The sequence below is a fragment of the Sinohyriopsis cumingii genome, chromosome 7, assembly GCF_028554795.1.
Source record: "Sinohyriopsis cumingii isolate HCF-2022 chromosome 7, ASM2855479v2, whole genome shotgun sequence".
In the NCBI taxonomy this organism is placed as follows: domain Eukaryota; kingdom Metazoa; phylum Mollusca; class Bivalvia; order Unionida; family Unionidae; genus Sinohyriopsis; species Sinohyriopsis cumingii.
In genome coordinates, this window is record NC_142967.1 from 69,442,058 (window position 1) to 69,466,825 (window position 24,768).

Genomic DNA, 24,768 nt, shown 5'->3' on the forward strand with positions numbered 1-24,768 from the left:
TCTGTCTTTGCTCTTCTAACAATATATGCAGTCTAACCATTCCATTTTTTTCTCATCTTCATATCTACCCACATATACTATTTCATAATATTTTTGATAAATTTAATTATTGGCATATGGTTCAAATGTGCAAACAAGATAAATAGACAATACAAATTATTTATTTGTAAATTAAGTATGTGATTCAAGGGAAAAGTTCACATTTATTTTTGCTTTTAACTTTTGTTGTGATAATATGTTATCATATTTGGGGCAAGGTCAAAACTCCCAAGGGCAAGTTGTCAAAACACGCCAAATTTAACTGATTTTCATCCTCCAGTTTTGGAGAAAATGTAGTAATGGACAGACAGACAGACAGACAGACAGAAGGAAAGTGTCAAACTACCCCAATGCTTGATGCTAATGGGGGGATATTAAATCCAGCTATTACATTTTGAAATTCTCAAGAATGATCCGAGTATATTTCCTCAAGTCTTTTCTTCTTTTACTCAAAAACATACCCGATCTTCTCTACTGAAGCAAGGAAAGATGGAAGTGTCCCCAAGTCATCGTCATCATCATCATCAGACATCAACACATCATCCTCTGGTAAAACAAATCATGTATTATTAAGCAACTTTTGAACAGTTAAGTTCCTTTGGATCAGATTCCAGCCCATAATACCTAATTTTCATAAAAAGTAATATTAAATTCAGTATGCAACTAGCAGGGTTCAAAATGATCACAGTTCCTCTAATTAGCCATGACATAGACCTGACAATGAATGTCAGTGATGGAAATTAAAAGTCACAAATCAGAAAGAGAAAGATTGTAAATATTATCAAGAGATCAAGAAAGTGCCAGACATTTTGAGAAAATGAATACTAATACCTGAAATACAACACAGAAATGATGCTGTGCACTTTCCTACATGAGTATCTGGAAAACTATTAGACGTATATAAGTTAAAATTTAGACCGAAGCAAATGTTATTTCGGTGATCATATGGATCAGCGAAAAAAAATAATCCTATTTTCAAGCTGTCTACACGTGAAATATGAAAAATATCAAAAACACAAGAACAGTTAACAGTAAAAAAAACCTCGCAGCAACATAGAATTATTCCCATAGGATTTTTATTATTGAAGTTGTATATTTATCTATGCATACCGGTAGTACAAATCCAAATGCAAAAAGTGTAGACTAAGAATCAGCTTGCTGTTGTTGTTGTTATTTAATGCCATTTTCAGCACAAAATAGGTTATACATGTTAGCTAGTATAAATGGTGGAGGAAGAACCCGGGAAAACCCTGGAAAGATCCACCAACCCACGAGAAGCTACCGGCAAGCTTTCTCACATACCCACATTAGGCGAGCTCAAGACTCGAACCCACACAGACAGTGGTGAGACGGCAGCGATTCGTAACAGTGATCAATTTAGACCACTTGGCCCCCCGACTTGCTGTTGTATAATATGCTGGCAAATATATGTCTACGCTATTTGCTTGCATCGACAAAGAGAACAAATAAAGCAGACCCTGGCATGATAGATCTGGGTCGGTGTACTCATAAAAAGAACAAATAAAGCAGACCCTGTCAATAATCTCCATCTACTCGTGACTAGAACAATGTAGGCAGTGGAAATGGCAGATCTAAGTCTACTCATATGCAGAAAAAAACAGTATGGACCCAGCATGTGCAACCTACAGCCCACAAGCTGGATCCAACCCAAGACCTGGTTTTATCTGCTTATATGCAACACAGAGTGTGGCTTTGAAAAAATTGCCTGCACCCAAGTTTCACATTCCTGGTATAGACCATAACAATGGCAGATCAAATTATAAGCAGAAGAAACAGTACAGATATCAGCAATGGCAAATCTGGGTCTACTTATAAGCAAAGCAAACAGTACAAATCCTAGCAGTACCAAATCTACTCGTAATTAGAACAAACAGTATAGCTCCTAGCAGTGGCAGATCTAGGCTTACTCATAAACAGAACATGTCAAACTGATCATCAAAAGTCCCAAAATTCCAAGCACGTTAAAACAGAAGACCTACATCTTCATCCGCAATTCCCAAATCAATAGATACACAATTGATCCTAACAGTTTCAGTAATGATCCACTTGTATGTCACGCCCAACTCCAAAGTTGCACAGGTCTAGATCTACCACTGCATGAAGTGCCAGTAGATCTAGGTCTATGCAGTATATTAGCAGTAATCATTAGAACAAATAACACAGACCTTGATCTTCCTGCACATTATTCAACAGCAAATCAAGGTATATGTTTGTTGGCAGTTGGATTCAACTTATGAGATATATAGTAACAATTTCCATAACAGTTACACATTTATAATTATGCAGGAAACTGAAATTATTTTCTCAATAATTTTCTGTATTCAAGATTTTGTTGGTTTCATAATTTTTTCATAATGACCAATAAAGCATTTTATGTACTGAATGGATTGACCTATTACCGCTTGTCAATCCAAGTAACCAATTAGTGAGCATAATTTGACACATGCAGGTACTGTTTACATCCGATATTTTCCTGTGATAAGCTGACTGCAGCAATAATGAATTGGTTATCATAAATACTTATAAATTTTGTATTCAATTTTTTAATACTAATAATGGTAAAAACATGTCAATGGGGGCTTTGTAAATTTTGCATTCATTTTTTTTATACTAATAATGGTAAAAACATGTCAATGGGGGCTTTGTAAATTTGATATTCGATTTTTTTTACTAATAATGGTAAAAACATGTCAATGGGGGCTTTGTAAATTTGATATTCAATTTTTTTTACTAATAATGTTTAAAACATGTCAATGGGGGCTTTGTAAATTTTGCATTAATATTTTTTACTAATAATGGTAAAAACATGTCAATGGGCGCTTTGAAATTTGATATACATGTACAATTTTTTACAAATAATGGTAAAAACATGTCAATGGGGACTTTGTAAATTTGATATTCAATTTTTTACTAATAATGGTAAAAACAAGTCAATGGGAGCTTGTAAATTTGATATTCAATTTTTACTAAAATTGGTAAAAACATGTCAATTTTGTAAAAATTTTTATTCAATTTTTTACTTTGTAAATTTTGCATTATTTTTTTAACTAATAATGGTTGTTGCTGTTGTGGGGTTTAACGCCATTTTTCAGCACAGGTTAGGCTATGCATGGCAGCCAGTATTAATGGTGGAGGAAGAACCCAGGAAAACCCCGTGAATAACCACAGACCCACGAGAAGCTACTGGCAAGCTTCCTCACATACCCACATTAGCCAAATCCTAGACTCAAACCCACACAGACAGAGGTGAGATGGCAGTGATCCATAATGGAGAGCGCTTTAGACCACTTGGCCACTCGGGGCCCCACTAATAATGGTAAAAACATGTCAATGTGGGCTTTGTAAATTTGATATTCAATTTTTTACTAATAATGGTAAAAACATGTCAATGGGGGCTTTGTAAATTTTGCATTCAAATTTTTGCTAATAATAGTAAAAACATGTCAATGGGGGCTTTGTAAATTTTGCATTCAATTTTTTACTAATAATGGTAAAAACATGTCAATGGGGACTTTGTAAATTTGATATTCAAGATCTAGGTCACAAAATTGGAGGAGTTAGATTTACTGCTTTCCCAAAATCTAAACAAAACATGGATGGATAAAGATTCTGGTCACCCATACAATCAGATGAACATGAACACAAGTGATATCAATTACCACATTTTTGGTCACACACAAGTATGTTGAAAAACAGTTCTGATCGGTAATTTGAAATTAAAAAAGTGTCGTCGAGAATATGGGTGGTGAACTCCCTAACGTTGGGATTTGTAATGCAATTTGTTTGTTTCAATCAGGAAGCAGTGGACCCATGATTACATCAGTACAAAGTTTGAAAATTTACATTTTAATGTTTTGTCCCAAAAATAATATATATCAATGTCTGGATCTTTCTGATACCTGAGTGACTGTTTACTTTCAGTCACTTAATTGAAGGAGGGGTGGGGGATGAAAATTGTAGTTAATGATAAAGAACTATAAAATCAATAATTTCAGATATTTATCTATCAATATATTGTGCATGTTTTTACATTTACATCAGCAAACCTCAATGTTCTAAATTCCATCTCATGAACAGAGTAGAACTGTAAAATGTTATGTAAAACAGCATACTTCTAAACAGTAACTATTTATGCCTTTTTCTATATATTTTTAATTCATTTACCTCAAAGGCAACGTAAACAAATATAAGTTAAAATAAGTAAAGATATGACTGTATACTAATACAAAGACATCTTTTGAAGTGAATTTTCTTTTAAATGTTCTCAACTGAATCTCATGATATACTGAAACAAAACAGATTATTACTAAACAGACTTGATATACAAATATAACTATTGTCAACTATAGTATAATTAATGCAACTTGGTAATTTTACAATTTTACGAATAATACAGATCCTTTTTAATAAACCTATCACTGAAAATGAAATATATTTCTTTCTCAAATACTAAATGATTGCTGAGGCTAACAGGTCATGTCACATGATTTGGCAGGTAGAGTGATTTATTATCTCATATACGGTCAGCTGTGTTAAGATATTTATAAATTTCTTCTCATACCTACCTTGTGTCTCGTCATTCTGCATGTACGAGACACTAGCTGTTGATTTGTGTCCTCCAGATGAATGTCTTTCTTGATTTAACTCAGACATCTGTCTCGCCAAAATTCTTGCCCTCTCTCGCATGGCTGCCCTTTCTTTATCAGACAGACTAAAACCAGGGCACAACTTTTGCAGATCAGATGTCTCCATTTTGGACACGTCACAACTCTTTGCCGAGTCTGAATCCTTTGCATTGCATTCTATCCCAGATACATTATCAGCTGTATCTATTGATTTTGGAATTTTATCACCACTCTTTTGCTCTTGAAAGACACTATCTGATGTAGGACAGTTTGAGTTATCTTCCCTGCCTGCAGGAGGCTGATGAGATGTTTCATCTGAATGGTAAGAATCTACAATACTTATATTTATTTCACTCACTTCAGATTCTGTATGTTCAGCACTGGCATTGGAGCTGAAACTTTTATTTTCAAGCTCTTTGTCAATGCTGTCCAAAGCTACTTCACTTTCTATTTCATCTGAGGTGGACATAAGGAGATCTGATTGAGTTTCTCTAGAGACTGAGGTATCATTTTTCACTTCTTCCGATGCAACAGAAACATCAAGATCCATTGTCCCATCGTTCTTTTCAATCCTCTGGGACGTAATTTCATCTTGAACTGCATTTCCCAATGTTCCTTGAGAAATGCCAGATACTAATTTCCCATTTTCTCTTCTTGTTTCATCATCTTTTCCATCATCTTCATTTACCTCAGCCTTATCACTTATAAATGAATGTTTCTGCACAGTCTCCTTCAAGTCACTATTCCTTCCAAATCCTGGCAATGAATTTAATTCATCCTCAGTTGTCTGAAGCTCAGAATCACTAGTCTCATATTTCTCTACATCTCCTTGTAGGTGTTCTTTACTCTCTACTGTGGACAAGTGTGGACAAGTGCTTTCATCATCATCATCAATAATGATTGCAGTTCCCTCAGTTTCATGTGACTTATCTCCAGTGATGGTCATTAAATAATTGTTCTTTAACTCTCTTTTTTCAGTACCTGCCAACAAGCAAATTTGTTATCTATATAACTTTTATAATACGTGTAGAGATATGGAGAGACATATGGAGTGAGTGTTTATAGTACATTCCTAACTATATTGAATATAAAAGTCGAAATTGCAAAATCTTTCAGAATATAAGCCTTTTAATACAAGTAAATTTTTGCTCTTACAAAAAAAACATGAGTCCCTAGAAGGGACTGATGCTCAGATGGCCAAAAATATTTCCTGGAAACCAAAACAAGATCATTTCTTCTTTTTAATCATGTTGTGTTGAAACAATCGGATATTTTTAAGAAATAACAAGATTTTCCTGTTAGGATATGTGGCAACCATATTCAATAAAACACTGGCACCATTTCCTCTTAGACCAACTAAACATCACCAGAAGGCTATTTCTGATGGCAGATTGGAATCATCTGAACCAGTCTGAGACGTTCATGCCAGGATGCTGTCAAACGTCATTAAACTGAGTGGTTTTTAAGAAAGAACTGTTTAAAGGTTTTCTCAACTTTTGATAATGGTGGCCATATTGAATAACAGATTGGCATCAACTTAACAACCACATGAGCCTTTGAACGAAAAATTAAAAATGCGATGACCTTTTGTTGATGGGATTCTGAGATGGTAAAATATTTTTATATTCTTAGCAATGATGTCATATTTGATGGCACATCAGTACTGCTTGGAAACCCCTTTTATACCAGGGTGCTTTCAAATTCAGCAAAATTTTATTAAGCAACTTTTGAGATCATTTAATGTTTTTACATGCTTTTAGAAACAGCATCATTTTGTAATATGAAAGCCCTTCAGATTAAGACGCTTTCTGTCGAATTTGGTCAAATTCTATCAAGCTATTCTGTTTTTGAGCAGTTTTTGAGAATATGTCACTTAAATGTTGGCCATGCATGATGAAGGAATGGAATCTTTTGCATGAAACTAAAATCCCTTCATGCTATCAAATCAATTAAAATTCAGTTCAGCAGTTTGGAAAAGTCATTTCAAAGTTTTCAATTTTTTGTAATGGTGGCCATATTTGATCCTGCATCAGTATCATCTACTCATTCAAACTTCAAGACCCATTTATGCCAGGTTATTTTCTATCAAATTTGGTCAAATTCCATGCAGCAGTTTCTGAAAAAGAAGTGACTGAAAGTTTGTTGGTTTTTTTTTATACTGACAACTGCTATATCTGATCACAGCTCAGCATCATCTGTATAAATCTGTAAGCCCTTCATGCCACTAAGTTCTCTGCTAAATTTGGCTGAAAGTGATCCAGTGGTTTCAAGAAGTTAAATATAGAAAATGTTGAGTGATGACAGATGACAGACAATGCATGACTGATAACACACTGGACACTGGATCTCACCATAAATTCATGTGGCCTTAAAGCTATAAACAAATGTTATAAAATACTTTTCTTGAGGAAAATAAGAGTTTTGGCAGATAAAATGTTTTTGGAATATGAAAAATAATATTCTGCTTATAAAAAACAGGATTTAGACTTAATATTCAATATGAATATCTTTAACTTTCAAGATACATAATTTACTTAGCAAGTACTGATGCTGATGAATTTTAAACTGTAATAAAAAGAAGACTTTCATAATAATAGGCAGAAAAACATTTGCAAAAAATTTATTAAACAAATATATTATTAAATCTATAATGAAAGTGTATCTATGCCTTACATTAAAATGTGCTTCAATGATTGATTACATGGTCAATCAGCCGTCTAGAATCTTGTTCCTACACTTACTGTATGAACATTCAAAATCTAATAAAAACATCTATGCAAACAGAATCTATAACCAATTTAATTCAAATAGAAGAAAATGAAACAAAGACATAAAGCTGAACATGCAAACAGAATATATACCAGGAAGACAAAGCTTTCAGCGATCAACAGAAGACTGAAATATGGCAGGCACTGCAAGCAACTTTCATTTCAGGCAAAACCTTGTGAAGAAAAAACATTTCAATACTTGCTGGAGGTTGAAAAAGGCTGATTTAAAAAAAATGTGTACACTTTCACAAAAACAAAGGGAGACCGAGCATAAGAACTCCAAACCGCATGCATTTTTCATTTAAATACGAAACTTAGTGTCGTGCATTTTTCATTTACAGACACAACAAATTCTGTGAAGTAAATAGAACTACAATTAGTGTGGTACATGCTATATACAAAACACACTATTTACAACATCACTGATTAAAATAAACCTCCCTAACATCTGAGATTTTTCCTTGGACACTTTCATTCTGATGGAAAACTAGTGGAATATAAAAAAAGAAAATTTCAAGCAAACAATTTTTAAAGAAAACTCATACAAGCAATTGCCTTAAACTTTAAACAAGTGATTTCTCTATCAAATTTCAAGAGTGAAATATTGAAGTTTGATGAGAAATTACAAAAAGCATATGGAAAGAAACAGTAAAATCTGTACAAGTTATGTTTGAATACTAATAATTTTCACTCAGTTATAGGTTCAACTGTTATTTTTGCAGCAAATAATACAAATAACTAATGTAAGTAAAAAAGACAAGTTTGTGAAAACACAAAATAAATTTTTGCAGAGGTGGAGCTTAACCCACCCCCAAATTCATACTTGTGAAGTTGTGTGGTTTCTTGGGCTTTGCTCCTGCACCACACCCAGAGAGTGTGTGTTGTTGTTGGAGGGGAGATGGGGTTCTAGCCTCAAAACTCACAATCTCTTAAAGTAAAATAAAATAACACCTACAATGGATCAAATTCTATATCTTCCTTTGTAATGAGTTCCAACTGTTTTGTTAAGCTTCATTTCCATCTTCACATACATACAGGCGATGTTAACAATGAATAGATAGACCATAGACAACTATATATGTACCAAAAACAGTTAACACTAAACAGATGGACCAAGGACAACAATATATGTGCCAGAGACAATGCTCTACGTTAACACATTAACCCCTGGTGACGAGTTTACGTGGCAGGAGGTAGTAGCCTACTGCCGAGCTCTGTAGCGTCATGGTCATGCATGATACACTAAAGTGGGTGGTATTACAGAAAGGTAGACAGATGTAGCTCTACAATCATACCAAATAATCTGGAATTTCTAGTTTCACTACAAAATACAGAGAGAAACGCCTCATTCTTTGGACACAATTTTTTTTCCATCCATAAATCACTCATGGTCAGAATGGATTCTGTGTCCGGATTTTGGTCTCAGATCTAAGGCAGACTGGTATGAACTGCAATGGACTTACAGGGTATCATTAAGTATGAACTTATCATCAAGTATGGGTTTATCATCAAACATGTATTTATCATCAGGAATGGACTTACAGGGTATCATTAAGTATGAACTTATCATCAAGTATGGGTTTATCATCAAACATGTATTTATCATCAGGAATGGACTTACAGGGTATCATTAAGTATGAACTTATCATCAAGTATGGGTTTATCATCAAACATGTATTTATCATCAGGAATGGACTTACAGGGTATCATTAAGTATGAACTTATCATCAAGTATGGGTTTATCATCAAACATGTATTTATCATCAGGAATGGACTTACAGGGTATCATTAAGTATGAACTTATCATCAAGTATGGGTTTATCATCAAACATGTATTTATCATCAGGAATGGACTTCCCATAAAGTATGGGCCTACCAAAAACAGACTTATCAACTACTAACTCAAGTACAAACTTATTGGGGCCCCAAGTAGCCGAGTGGTCTAAAGCGCTCACTGTTACAAATCACTGCCATCTCACCTCTGTCTGTGTGGGTTCGAGTCTCGGGCTCGGCCAATGTGAGTAAGTGGGAAAGCTTACCAGTAGCTTCTTGTGGGTCGGTGGTTCTTCCCGGTGTTTTTCCCAGGTTCTTCTTCCACCATTTATACTGGCCACCATGTATAGCCTATCCTGTGCTGAAAAATGGCATTTAACCCTATAACAACAACAACAACAACAACAAACTTATCAAGTATGGACCTGTCAAGCACAAACTGATGAAATATAGACTTTTTGTTCAATAAATACGGTAACTGCAAAATTCTTCCAATTATTGTTGCAAATTTTGTTAATGATACATATTACATACCATGTTTGTTTGAAAAAGCTAATTAATACCAAGCAACATTTGGTAAGAAATAGAAATAAGATTTGTCCTTGAAATAAAAAAAAATAGGCTGATTGTTAGATATCATTAAAGCAAAGGCTGCTCAACTTTATTTGAAAAAAAATAACATTATAGCTGGTTTTGTTATCTCATAGCCTTTAAAGTATTTCTCATGAATTTCTCAATTAAACCTCCAAGTTTCATTCAAATCTATAAAGCAACTTCACAAAAACTACAAGGACCTACATCCTTATCAGGTAAATCAGATACGTTTTCTATTCCCACAGCAAGTAGGTGGTGCCTGATAGGATGTGGAGGCATACCTCCCATCTGCTGGGGTAGCCTAGTTACTCCCAGTAAATGACCAGTTTCATCATCTTCGTAACTCATCATAGGGAAATGGTCTTGTTGATTCATTTTTTCAACTGATCACCATGTTTTGTCAGCAAGAAATTTATATATTCCTAGTAGCCGGTGCTACCGGTACGGCCGCATTTCTGGTCATGTGACAATTATCGATATTGTCATCACCTACTGTTGCAGTCAGTGTATTTATTTTCAGACTGCATCACTGCAGCAAGGATTCAGCAAGGATTTAGGGTAAAAAAGAAGTGGCTAGAAAACTCTTTTAAAGTGCGTATTTTTAGAAGCACTGTGTATTTTATATATTGTTGATAAACACAGTTAGTACTTGTATTGCTAAACATAAATTGCCATAGTATTTGTGGCTTTTTTTCTGTCATATTGTAATACCAATTCTGGTGGAACTATGAGATTGTCCACAGGATTAATAAATGGACAAATTGAAACGTGGAATGGATCCTTGACTGGCATATATATTTTCCGAAGCTATTTGGGGGAGGCACAGGCTGAATCAAGTCAAATTGTCTTGACTTGCATTAAGTTCCAGTATAGTGAAGGACTCGTTATATCCTAAAAAGAGTATTCTTCATAAGAGACAATTTCCAATGTGTTTGGAATATCAGACAGAGTCTAACGTGATCTGATTGGATCTTAAACTGCATCCGTATCCCCAATAGCTCCATTTTTGGGTCCAACAAAAGAGGTGTCTATTGAACTGTGGTGTTTCTTGTCATGTTTCCAGAGATCTTCCTTCCTTTTGAAGATTTTATTACACAGTTGTTATGACACTCTCAAACCCCATATGTGTAATATTTATGTGTCAATCCAAGGACTGGCAATGTTTTAAATGTTACTGCACAAATCAATGATTCATTTTGATGCATAGCAGTCATGACACAAAAGGAGTATGTCATGGTTTTTTACATACAGGTAGGAATCAACACCTCTGTTCATATGGAAGTCCAGCATATCTGGGTCTGTGCAGTTTGTTAGGAGTTATCTGTAGATCAAACAACATAGACCCCTCATCTGCAGGTACATGCCATGGCAGATCAGGATAATTGTTGCTTGCAGTTTTAGTGGACTTGAAAGCAAAGTATATATATTATACCATTTACATAAAATAGGAGATTAAAATTTACTGCATGCAAGATCTGTGAGGAGATATATATATATATATATATATATATATATATATATATATATATATATATATATATATATATATATATATATATATATATACTACTTTAAGGTGTTGAAGAAAAAAGAACTCTTATTTTCATATTGTCTTGAATGAATATACAAAGGCATGAAAATACAGGTATATACATCAAAATCTGTAAAAATCACAAAGAAAATGTCCAAGGTCAATATACACCATCTCAAAAGGACATCTAAATAGCAGTTTGTAGGCAAAGAGAATGACAATATTTTTAAAAATATTAAGTCATGTCACTTTCATGTGTAAGTCCTAATGACAATCAGCACATGATGAAAACAGGGGCCATAACTCTATCAAAAAAGGACAATAAATAAACCTCAGAAAGTGCAGTCATACGATGACCATTTCATGTCATACTGGTAAGTTATGCAAATCTGAAGAATAGTTAACAAGCAACCATTAGAAGGTGTAGATAGTCAGAAATATTGACAGATGGAGGGAATGACAAGCCAGAGACAAATGCAAGAAATGATTTGCAAAAGGGTTTTGTATCCAAATACTGTCACTAATTGACTTTCAGCAATCATCATATATATATATATATATATGTGTGTGTGTGTGTGTGTGCAGTGTGACCCCATTAAAACGAATTCTGATATAACATGATGATGGCATGGCTCCTGAAATTTCAAATGTGTGTATTTCTCTCGTACATGAAAATAATTTCATCTTAAAAGTACAAAAAATAATGTGTAAAAAGTTTACCATCATTGTGGGGAAGAGATTGCATATGAATTCTAACATAAGACAATTATTTGCTGACAATGGGATACAGATCAACAAGGACATCATTTTTTTTACATGCGTTTTTTTTGTCTTCTAATGGGATATAACTGATACTAAACTTTATCTATGTGATCTATATATCTGTGATCTAAACTCGAATTTATGGATTTATCTTGTATATGTACAGTACTTAATGAATTATGGACTGTACTACACAAATCTAAGTTGTCAACATACATGTATATTTCAGACTAGTAGTGTCTTTATTTCATCCAAGCATGTATTTTTGATTTTTGTGCCTGCTTTTATTACCACACCACCCACCCACCTCAGTTACCTTTTTTGGGTACATACATCATTTTCTACAGCTAACTGCCTTGTTTGGTTATAAGACGATTCAGTCTAAAACACAGGTTCTATGGACAACAAAACAAATACTGTGTTATAGCAGGGTCACACTCTGTGTGTGTGTGTGTGTGTGTATGTGTATATATATATATATATATATATATATATATATATATATATATATATATATATATATATATATATATATATATATATATATATATATATATTTTGTTGCCACACATTTGGTTGCATATTTCATTCCAAACTGAACCAAAATTAATGAGTACTCTAATGTTCAACATTTTGTTCCAAGCCATTTACTAAAGTCATCATCATCATTTGTGTATAATGCACTAGCCATTATGATAAATCTATTTCTAAGCTATAAATGAATTCATGGAACACCACATGGAAATGCAAGAGAAGCCAACTTAAATCTCTAACTTAACCTAATGAATGGACAGAAGAAAGGACACTCAGTTCAATCTAGGCTGTGTTTCTTAACCAATGGTGCCAAATCTTATTGATGGCCCACTAAAATATGAAAGCATCCATCCGCACTGCACAGTATAAAAATAATCAGCACTGATTTCAAGTCTACACACCCATGACACTCAAGATTATGAACTTCACATATGAGATCCATTATTTAAAAATGCACTAACTGATAAAAACTGATGATTTACACTGGTTATGCCCCCTTAGGCCAAGAACTTCATATTTAGCATACCAATAAATGAAATCCAACCGTACCACAGTCTAACTAAAGTCCTGACATGAGCTGATTACTGAATATGTTAATGATGACCTCTTAGCAGAAAACAGCCAAAAAATGAATAAATTAAAATGATAATATCCAATTGAAATTGTCTACGCAAAAAATAACTTTTGGGAAGATATATTAGAACAGTAATATATTCAGCACTATAAGTAAATACACTAGCAATATATAAATTATTCTCATTCACATGTTACTGCTTAATAAAAATGGACTCAGGGTCAATATTCAAAATGGACTCAGGGTCAATATTCAAAATGGACTCAGGGTCAGTATTCAAAATGACTGAAAACAACTGACCAAAAGAGATGATCATAGCATCCTCATTACGGCCTGACACAAAATTCCATCAGTAAATTTAATTCAATTCACAGGCAATCAATCAGAAGCATCCAGTTTTGCTGTTAATTAAATGGTGTTCAGTTCCTTTCACTAAATGTGAGAAAAGTGCAGACAATACGCACAACAACCTGACTCTAAATGAAGAAAGAATTTTTAAATGTTATTCTAAAGTACATGCAGTGAAATTACCCCCCAAAAATTAAAGATATACTTTTACAGTTAAAAACATGGAAACCATATGAAAATATTGGATCACCAAAATCTGATCATGCCAAATAGAAAAAAATATAAGGAATTCTAAAGCCTGTGGAAGAACCAGTTCATAATGATTACACGTTTGATTGTAACCATCAACATCTATATGTGTTAGTGTAATTGCAAAGATTTTTCCATATCAGTCAGTGTAATTGCAAAGATTTTTCCATATCAGTTAGTGTAATTTAAAGATTTTTCCATATCAGTTAGTGTAATTTAAAGATTTTTCCATATCAGTGTAATTCCAAAGATTTTTCCATATCAGTTAGTGTAATTTAAAGATTTTTCCATATCAGTTAGTGTAATTTAAAGATTTTTCCATATCAGTGTAATTGCAAAGATTTTTCCATATCAGTTAGTGTAATTTAAAGATTTTTCCATATCAGTTAGTGTAATTTCAAAGACTGTCCATATCAGTCAGTGTAATTGCAAAGATTTTTCCATATCAGTTAGTGTAATTAAAGATTTTTCCATATCAGTTAGTATAATTTAAAGATTTTTCCATATCAGTGTAATTTAAAGATTTGTCCATATCAGTTAGTGTAATTTCAAAGACTGTCCATATCAGTTAGTGTAATTTCAAAGACTGTCCATATCAGTTAGTGTAATTTCAAAGACTGTCCATATCAGTTAGTATAAATTTCAAAGATTTGGTTAGTAAATGCCATTTAGTACACTTCTTCCCAACCAACCAACCCCAGAACTGCCATAGCTCGACTATTCGAAATGGAAATACGAAAAACAGCAAAAACTTATAAAATGAGAAATATTAGCACTAACACTCTTGCTACCATTATTGTTTGCAACAGACACCATATACTAGTTTATAAGTCAATTCAAAGGCAAACTGCACAGACCCAGATCTGCCATCCAATTATGCGCCAAAGACCTAGATTTGTGCATTTTTGTTAACAGTTATCAGTAGAACAATGATTCTGATCTACTGGTGCACCATGCAACAGCAGATCAGTGTCTATGTTATCAACAGTTGGACTAGACTTGTCAACAAGTATATACAGTAAGGTATACTTTAAACATGTATAACTGGATCCTTCTTGTTTTCATTAAAGTAAAGCACACATCTCAAACTATTGTCTACCATACGGAGGTTAACATATTAACCAAAAGACATACAGATGAGCAATTTGACAATCCTGAGGCTAATATTTGCCAAGATATATAACCAAAACAAAAATGACCCAAATCATTCATAATAAAAAGTAGTTCACAGTGACATAATTACTGCCCAGTGGCCTATACAAATTCAATATGCTTATTCACATAAAGTCTGATGTCCACAGGATGAGAAGTCACATTGATAAAGTGTTGAACAAAAAGTATGCCTCCAAAAATTAAAAAAATTAACCATGTCCTAGTTCTGTAAGCGAAATCAGACACGACTTCCATGGTAAACTATCAAAAGAATACCTGTAAACATTAGTCCAATTAATAAGAAACAAACTTACCAACATAAGCATACATTTATTGACCTAAATTTGAATCATGGTGGGATGCAGACACTGGGGTGACTACATATGCCAACGTGTTCCTTCGAATAGTCAAGCTAAAAATATCTGGCACATGTGAAATTGCCGTTTAAAAATACGAAGTACCATATTCAAAGTAACACTGCAATGTGCGTAAGCCAAAGTCAGATTATTTTAAGTAAATATTATCTGTGTCAGTTTTATTAGGGTTTAAAAGGAATCCATATCCCACACTGCATTCTGTGCACTATCAAAAGCCCAAATTATAAGCATTAGACTTACAGGGAAGACTACTCTTCGTTTCCTCATTCATTTGGATAGACTCCATGCTTTCATCATTTTCCTGCCCTGTGATAAAGTGAACCCTTTTCGATCCTGGCTCTTCAAACGTCCCTGATTCAGCACAGGACTCCTCTGAAATGACTACCTTCCCATCATCATCATTATTCATTTTTTCCTCTGAAATGACTACCTTCCCATCATCATCATTATTCATTTTTTCCTCATCTACCATCAAAATATCACACTCAGGATCCGAACCTGATGCACAATGTAATATTGCAGTATTCATCAAAATATCAGAGTTTATATCTATGTGTGTGCTTGCAGCAAAATCAAAAACAACACTGACCACCACAGGAAGTTCTTTATTCTCTCCATCATTCCTTTCATCAAAATCCAACTTTGCACTTTCGTTTGCTTCATTATTTATCTCTTCACCTGAAACATGTTTCTGCTCTACAATCCTAGATCTGGAATCTACAATCTCAGAAACTGGCATGGACTTTTTGTCATCCAATGCCAGTTCCGATGACCATTCTACCAGGCTATCAATTTCACTGGACCCCTCTACTTTTATGACTGGTTTATTATTAACACTCACTAATGCTATCTCCATACTCGACGTCTTTTCTGTCAGATTTTCAGTCTTTGCTAAATCTGTATGACTTGGTTCTTCAACATGTGGATCTTTTGTCTTTAGACTTTCCTTTCCAGGCTCTTCAACATGTCCGTCTTCTGCCTTTAAAAACTGAAGCATAGGCACTTCATCCTGACCCCCTTCTTTTGACCCTTCAACATGTTCACCCTTAACTTTGCTTATAGATGGGCTTACTTTTATCAAAGCCCCCTTTGTTGGACTAATAACTGGCTTTACATGACCAGTTCCTGAAGCAAATTTAGGTGAATTTTCTTGATGACCCTTAACAAAAGCCACTTCCTTTTTTTTGCCCTTCTCAGGCATATTTTTCTTCTCGCTTTTAGTGTTTACATAAATCAATGATGAAGGACTTCCTGAACTTACTCCTAAACTAGATCTTTTAGCCACATGTGAGTTTAACCGACTTTGATTCACCTGCACTGGAATATGCCTTTTTTCTGGGCTGCATGTGTGTTGATGTGACTTGTGGAAAACACCCTGCCTACTGGGCATAGCTTCCTTCTGCATTAGAGGTGTATTTTGATTCCACATGCTTAACAAGTTACACATCTCTGCAGGATTAGGACCTTGAAACTCAAGGAATCTCCCTGAATTCTGAGATGCCTGTGCCATCATCCGCTGTCTGCACATCTGCCACATTGCAAGACTCTGCGCACCAAATACCTGCCCTGCCCTACCAACTTCACTGAAGCTACTAGGCCCCAATTCAGTAGGTATCCTAAATCTAGTTTGAAAATTCTGAGTTGCAAATCCCCGATTCATCATTGGATTTTGTCGACGGATATTGGGTTGACATTGCTGCCGTTGAAGCCCACCACCCCATTGGTTAAATGGATTCATCTCGATTTATGCTTTGGTCTCATGCAGATTTACCTGAATTTCAATGTACATGTTATGATCACATAAAAGAGGTAAGAAAATGTTCATGAATTTCTCATAATGAAAGCATGTTGTAAAACAAAAATTGAAACAGCTAGGAATCTTATCATCTTCATAACAGACACTGAATACAACTGAGAATATTTCAACACAGATAACCTAAGAACAAGATAAACCTAAGGTGTAACACCTTTAATATCACTGATGAAGAAGATTTCAACAAAGAGTTGTAAATATGCATATTAAAAATGTTGGACAAAAACATAAGTGGTATAATGTTTCTGAATATAAAAGCCTATACTCTGAGATATTTTAATCTATCTGAGATAATGTCTCTATAATTGAATATTTATAAGAAAATATGTTTAATTGTATATTTCTGAGAAAAGATTATGTTTAGCTATATCTGAAGTTTCAAATATCTTTTTCTTGCTGTGAGTCAACTTTAAGTTTCCTGATAAAGTTAACGCACTTTTGACTCCCAAAGCAATATTTTTTTTAATGAATTAAAAGAAAATATTTGGATAATTCAGTTGTTCTTTATAAATTAACTAAACAGGCATCAGAGTCAAAATGGATTCATTGTGCTCAAGCTCTGGATAATGTGAACTGTACATGAAAAAACAGGTAAGTATAGTATATACATGTATAGACAGGTGTCACACCAATCTTGATTCTGTCTTATGATAAAAGGTAACGAGTACATGAAAAAACAGGTAAGTATAGTTCACAAGAGTTTGAATAATGGAGTAAAGTGTTGAGTTTTAGCGGTTGGAAGGATATAAACAGGAAAATGTATTTCATAAACATATACATGTATAGACAGGTGTCAGACCAATTTTGATTCTGTCTTATGATAAAATGTAATGAGTGGAGAAAACCAGACTACTAACATGAATTGTCTAAACATTGCCTTTTCTTTGGTTTTGTAGATGTAGCATCATGTCCGAACCAGACACATTATCCTGACACCAGGTCGACAGTCCTAACATTAACCTCTTAAAGCTCAGTGCCAAGCAAGGCAGCTGCTAGTACCATTTTTATAAATCTCTGGTAATACTTCACCAGGGTTCAAATCCATGATATCCTGCATCCGAGGTGGACACTCTAACCACTTCTGCTACAAACATAATGAGGAACTGCACCAGTTGTCCTCATGGAACCAACTGTAGGAGATCATTCTTTGATTCTATTTTTGGCATGAGATAATAATGAACAATGAAGAATTTTTTTCACAATCTGGCACAATCCAAACTACCTCAAAGAATCAAGAATAAGCAAATATCATGAGGAAACTGGTGAAAACCCTCGACATAATGGCTAAAATCCACATGCATTCAAAAAGACAGTTAAAAAAACGTTATGTATATCTCTTTATGAAAACATTTTCTGTAATTTGCCAAAACAGTTGAATTTATTTTTTCATGCTCCTTGTACAGCAATTTTGACTTGCTTAGAAGTAAAACTGAACTGCAAGTGACAGTACAAACCCTGATCAGCTATCGTATAGTGTAAAAGCTTACCAAGGTCTATGTTGCTTGTTCGGCAGACTATCCCTAACAACCTGCACCAATCAGGAATTGCCAACACATTATAAAATGGCAGCTTTGTGTTTGTGGTGGCGCTCACCAGATAATATGTACTTCTGAGAGAGTGACGTATGTAAGGTGAAGTAGTTCGCATTTAAAACATGCACAGTGGAGAGAATGTTGGCATATCTCTATGCTACATTAATGTAATGTGGATGATATTTCTTTTGGATATTGTACTTTTGGAAATTTTACATGATTTAAGTACACTGCTAACTAAAATGACTGCTCCCTTGTGTTAAAAAATCAGTCTGAATTAGTCTAAAGTGCACTATACATAGCAGCTATTAAAATAGGGAAAATGAATTTTGCCAGACTAGACAATACCAGCTTCTGAAAGTACAATGAATGAATTACCAAATATATAAAATGTAAAAAAAGTTATCGGCTCTTTTTTATACAACTGACCTCTGAAGTTCAGGAAGTGAAAATGACCAAGTAGAGCTAGCACTTTTTTGAAAGGTGCACATTTGAAGTAAGGCCAAGCTGTATACTCTATAACCCATAGTACACCCATCAATCATACACCAAAATAAAGGGAATTAAAGGTTCTTTGCATTATACCTAAGATATACAAGGTCTTTTTTAAATAGCCAGTAAAACCAGTGAGGAGAGCCGGGGAAATTCTTTTTCTTTAAAATCCTAACCCTATGCAAAATGTGAAACTGTATAGCGCCACCTGTGCAGTTGGACTCAACTTATAAGAGACTGTAAACAGGAAGTAGCATTTACAGTCTTCCTTGTCATAATATACCCTTGAATACACTGCTGCAGTGCTGTACAGCAGAACTGTAGTAATTGTACTAACATATCTTGTGATACTAAACCCCATACGCCTTAATAAGCACACACCATGCTATCTGGTCAAAGCTTGTAACCCAACATTTTCTTACCAAGTAGCTTGATTCCAGAATGCCTCATGGGAGTAATGTGACTCCTAAAACTGCCCTAAAACACCGCAGTTTCATTTTCATTATACATGTCTTATGGCTCAAGTCTCAAATACTAACCTTATATACACTTTATACCATGCAACCATATCAAGATAGCAAATGCACCTTCAAAGTGGACAGTTATCGCAAACAGAGCCAACTCTTCTAGATTGTAAATGGATGTGAAGTGGCCATTGTTAATATTATCATCAGTGCGTGTATATGATGAGCTTAAACCTCACAAAAAACTTACCCAGTTAATAATTTCTAATTAACTACAATATGAATAATTATGTTAAATATGTATTGCAAAATACTTATCACTCTACTAAATCTGAATTTTGCAAGCTAAAGCATCTACTGCACAAACAATATTAAAACTGCTATCAAACAATTGTGAAAATTAAGTGATATTTTTTTAAACATGAAGAAAAAAAACAAAAACTTTTTTTCATTTAACTGACAATACCCTGAGTAAAATTAGTTATTATTATTGTACACTAACACTACCATCCTAATTTGATTCATGTTCAAAACTTGCTGCTTTATTATAATACAAAACAAAGAAAATGCATAATATGGCCAAAAAAATGCATTTATGATTCCAAATGCCTTAAAACATTTAAAATTTAGGTTGATAAGAAATTCTACTGATTTAGAAATCAATCAGCTAAACAAAATTCTGAAATCTACTGAGTTGGTGTCCTTGTTTATCACATGTATATATACTCAAAAACGTAGAATTACATTTCTACTTAAAAGTGTAAACTTACATTTCTACTTTCACCTCTGTCTGCATGGGTTTAAGTCTCGGGTTCAGCCAATGTGGCTATGTGAGAAAGCTTGCCAGTAGCTTCTCATGGGTCGGTGGTTCTTTCTGGGGTTTTCCCAAAGTTCTCCCTCCACCCTTTATACTGGCCTCCATGTATAGCCTATCTTTAGCTGAAAAACGGCGTTAAACCTTACAACAACAACAACATCTCTACTTAAAAGTGAATTACATTTCTACTAAAAGTGTAGACTTATGTTTCCATTGTGTACTTTTTGACAACCAATGTACACAGAGCTGCAGAATGTACACTATGAAGAAATAATTTGAAAAATCATAAGTAATAAGTACAAGTGTTAAGTTGTTCCTATGCTACCAGTACAAAAAACATGCAAACTGTTTGTGCAGATAACAGCAAACAATGTTTCCACATATTCCAACAATGGAGACAACAAACTATTATATTCCGTATATATTCACTTATAAGTTGAGTCAAACTGCAAACCTAGATCCTGATCCACAGTAGCACAATGCACCTGCAGATCTGGGTCTATCCTGTTTATTCTACTGAATACTTCTAGCAAACTGCACAGACCCAGATCTGCCAATGTATAATGCGCTGGCAGATATGATATTGTGCAGTTTGCAGCTGGATTTGACTTTTAAGCAAAAATAAATGGTATACTGTACAATCAGACATTTTTGTGGGGATACATTTTGATTGATGGTGTATTTTCATGGAGACAAACTTTTATGAATATAAACTTGTTCAAATGTCTCAAACAATAACAATACATTTAATGGATTTCAATTTTGTGGAATTCTAAAATCTTCAAAAGAAATTAATTTAAACCCCCAAACAAAGCTGTTTGATTCTGCTTTAATAGAAGCTGGTTTGCACAAATGAATTAGAGCAGGGGTCGGCAACCTATGGCACACATGCTACAAGGTGGCACATCAAGAGGTTTTGCATGGCACGTGAAGGGAAGCCAAACATCTCGATTTTAACAGTGTTACTCTCTTACTGGTGGCACATTGCTCATTTATTTTGTAATTAATCTGGAAAAAAAGTGTCACGCTATGTACAATAGGTTGCCGACCCCTGCATTAGAGTTTTCATATTTCTGTTCTACTACGAAAGCAATGCATAGGGTGACTGGTAGGAAGTGAGGATGTGAAATATTACATTTGAGCAAAGTAAGAAAGCATGCACATTTGGTTCTAGTCCGTAAAGAAAAGGTCTTTCTACTGCATAATCTTGTACTGAAAAGCAGTTTTGATAAGTTGTAATCCTTCTGGTGAGAAAATGTTACATGAATTACATATTTGTACAATGAAACACACTGCTATACATCACACAAAATATGTTCCAAAATAATCTCAGGTCTGGCAAAATAACTATTGCAAAGATCGGTTAAATCTTTCGCGAACAAAAATAAACTATCTTCACAAATAATACCACAATATCATTTTTTGTCATTACTCTAGTTTTCCTGAATGTAACAGACAAAGATCATCAAACTGCTTTAAATGTATGCCCACACTATTTAGTTTCAGATATACAAGTCCAACATACTAACTGAAGCATCTTTCTCATGAATATGTGGAAAAAATTTCAGATCTGACTTCCATGTCAGATGTGTTATTGTTGACAATTCTTTATTTCTATTATGCTTTATCAAAGAAACACAGTCATTCCACCTGCCAGAATAAGATTCTACTTTTTTTTGTATACTGCCCGTAATATCATGTACATTACAGAGGTACAGAAATCCATTGTCCGTATTGTTCAAGTCAGAAATTCATTCTTACGTACAAGCAACTTTTACAATGTTACTTGTCCATGGACAAAGAAATTGTGGCCCGTAACTTGAAAGGGCAAGATTCCCCTTTTGTCTGAGCAATTTTTACACAAACGCCATTCATACTAATACAAACAAGTATTATACGAGTGTGTTGTATATTACGTAGTGTATGGTGAAATTTCAATTAAGACTGAAACCAGCTGCAGCTTCTATGGATACACCCAATGGAAGCAGACAGTACTGGTTTAGGCAACATCTTTTAATGGTTTCATCAGAACACATTTCATTGGCTGGAGGATAGGGCTTCCCCAAGGATGTTGTTTTAAACCAATCGCCTGGCTCCTTTAAACCATTATGTGCATCTATCATGAATTTTCCCTGGAATGGATTTGGATGGATTGTTTTCTACTAAAGTTTTGGCCAAATGGAGAAAAGTTGAATGAAAAGTCAACAAAAACAGGCTAAACCTAAAAAGTTGACTATGACAGTCAATACAGTTAAAAGAGAAAACGACAGTTCGAAGATTCAAGGCTGCTGGAGTTTCATTGACTCTAGGCTGATGAAGATCAAATAAAATCACAACTTGTAATATATGCATGGGCATAGGAGTATGACGTTTAATCAATATATCAAAATATGGGACAACATAAAATAACTTTATGTTTCATAATACCATATATACTCGCTTATAAGCTGAATAATTTAGGAAAAGTTAAAGGCCTGGAAGATGGGGTTTAGCTTATCTGCAGGCCAGTGTCTAAACTTGACAGTTTTATGTCTTTTTGTTGACTACTGTAAATGCTGTAAATCTTGGGACACAAAAAAATAATTTTGTTTGCGTCCTACGACACATGCATGTAAAAAAATAAGAAATGAAAGGTAAATATAGACTTCAAAATTTGCGGCCCAGTTGAGTTTACCTGGGAGAACAGGATGAAATCTAATGTACAGTATTTACACAGTGCAAATCCATCCCAAATATATTAGAAACAGATTTTGCTATATTCATTGATTTGACCAAATTGCATTCTTCCAGATAACATTTCTGCAAGTCCTTAATTTATGTTGAATCACGTGCTCATGAGTTACTCATTTTCAATGGTATAAGCGATCCGACAAACTGAGGTAACATTCATGAAAAGGTATGCACGTTTAATTGTACAAGGCACATAACCAGCATAACTTTATTATGCTAATTTCTTTTTAATAATCATACATGCCATGCACGAGATAAGCATACATGTACTTTTTGTTAATATAAGTTTGCCTAAATAAATGCATTTAGAACTTACCGTGTGCATCTTGTGATGTCTCAGAGTTGTGGGTTGGCTTATATGCATGTCATGCACATTTTAGTGTTTATACCTGTTCAGTTTGGGGGGTTGGCTTATATGCAAGTATATAAGGTACACGAAATAACTTTAACTGTACTATTATACTTATTATTAGAGTACAAGGAAAATTTTGTGTTATTTTATTGACAAAACATCAGACTTGTGTGGTATGAGATACACATCAAATGCAGACAAAACCAGTGGATTGTGTGCAGGACAGGTTATCACAAGGAAAGACACACTCTTAAGACACAGTGTTAAGGCACCAAAAAGTGCGAAGCACAATATATGTCCATCAAAACTTGATAATGAAATGGCCAAATCTGACATAAAAGAAACTGAGGGTGATTTAGACAAAGAGATCAATAAATACAATTTAAGCCAAACAGAGTATTACAAAAAGCTGTTTAGCACAGGATACGCTATAGCAAAGCAGAGAAAATGTTTTTCAGACTGAATTTTCTTTGTGAGGTTCAAATAAAAAATGGAGTTAACTTGGAACTGATCACATCTGACAACAGAACTGCATCATAGATTTCATCAACAGTACATCTGACATCCTACTGAAAAATGTCAAAAGTATCCAGAGCTAAATTCATATTCATCCTTTTAGATGCTAGTAGTTATATATCAAGAATGCAAATATGCAGACCCTGACCCTGAAAGTCCAAAAATAAGACACACTGAAATATCCAGGATATTTTATATGTCACAGATACACACTGCATGCATTTAAATAAAAGTAAACATTCTAACAGTTTTGCTATTCTTTATAATTATCAAAATACAGACAAGTGGATGTTTTATATTGACAAGTAAAATTTTTATTTTCCTTGTCCATGAACAACCTGATTTTGCCAAATTTTCTGAACACCTGCATGATGAAAAGTGATCACATGAATTGACATTATAAACAGTAATTCCCTCAGAGCCACTCCAGTAAAATATATACTTGGTACCGAAGGAAGGCACTTTTAATGTTGGGTAGTCACCCATGGAGGCAATTTAGAACTTTGTATCATTTTCATATGAACTCTCTGAGTAACAAGAATACACTGACATATATTTTTTTAAAACTGAACAGCCCTCAATCCATACCACACATCAAAGTGATGAACAAGGATCCCATCAATCTCATTTATACAGTGATCCGATCCATCTACAACATTATGAAGTGAAGAACAGTGATCCCCATAATCTACATAATGAACAGTG

General features: G+C 34.2%; 1 protein-coding gene across 7 annotated transcripts in view; it reads right to left on the reverse strand.

The window, feature by feature from the left end:
* LOC149795468 (SMC5-SMC6 complex localization factor protein 2-like) overlaps positions 1-24,768 on the reverse strand; it is a 115,634-nt gene that overhangs the window by 70,793 nt on the left and 20,073 nt on the right. For 2 of the 7 annotated variants that reach the window (XM_089965252.1, XM_089965253.1), the window contains 3 exons: positions 15,588-17,118; positions 4,626-5,666; positions 501-585 (listed from right to left, as the gene is read on the reverse strand). In XM_089965252.1, the coding sequence (XP_089821378.1) occupies positions 501-585; positions 4,626-5,666; positions 15,588-17,085 (2,624 nt within the window). In that variant the 5' untranslated portion in view covers positions 17,086-17,118. Of the gene's footprint in view, positions 1-500; positions 586-4,625; positions 5,667-7,546; positions 7,627-15,587; positions 17,119-24,768 lie in introns of all 7 variants that reach the window. The other 5 variants (XM_089965255.1, XM_089965256.1, XM_089965254.1 and 2 more) reach the window with 4 other exon arrangements.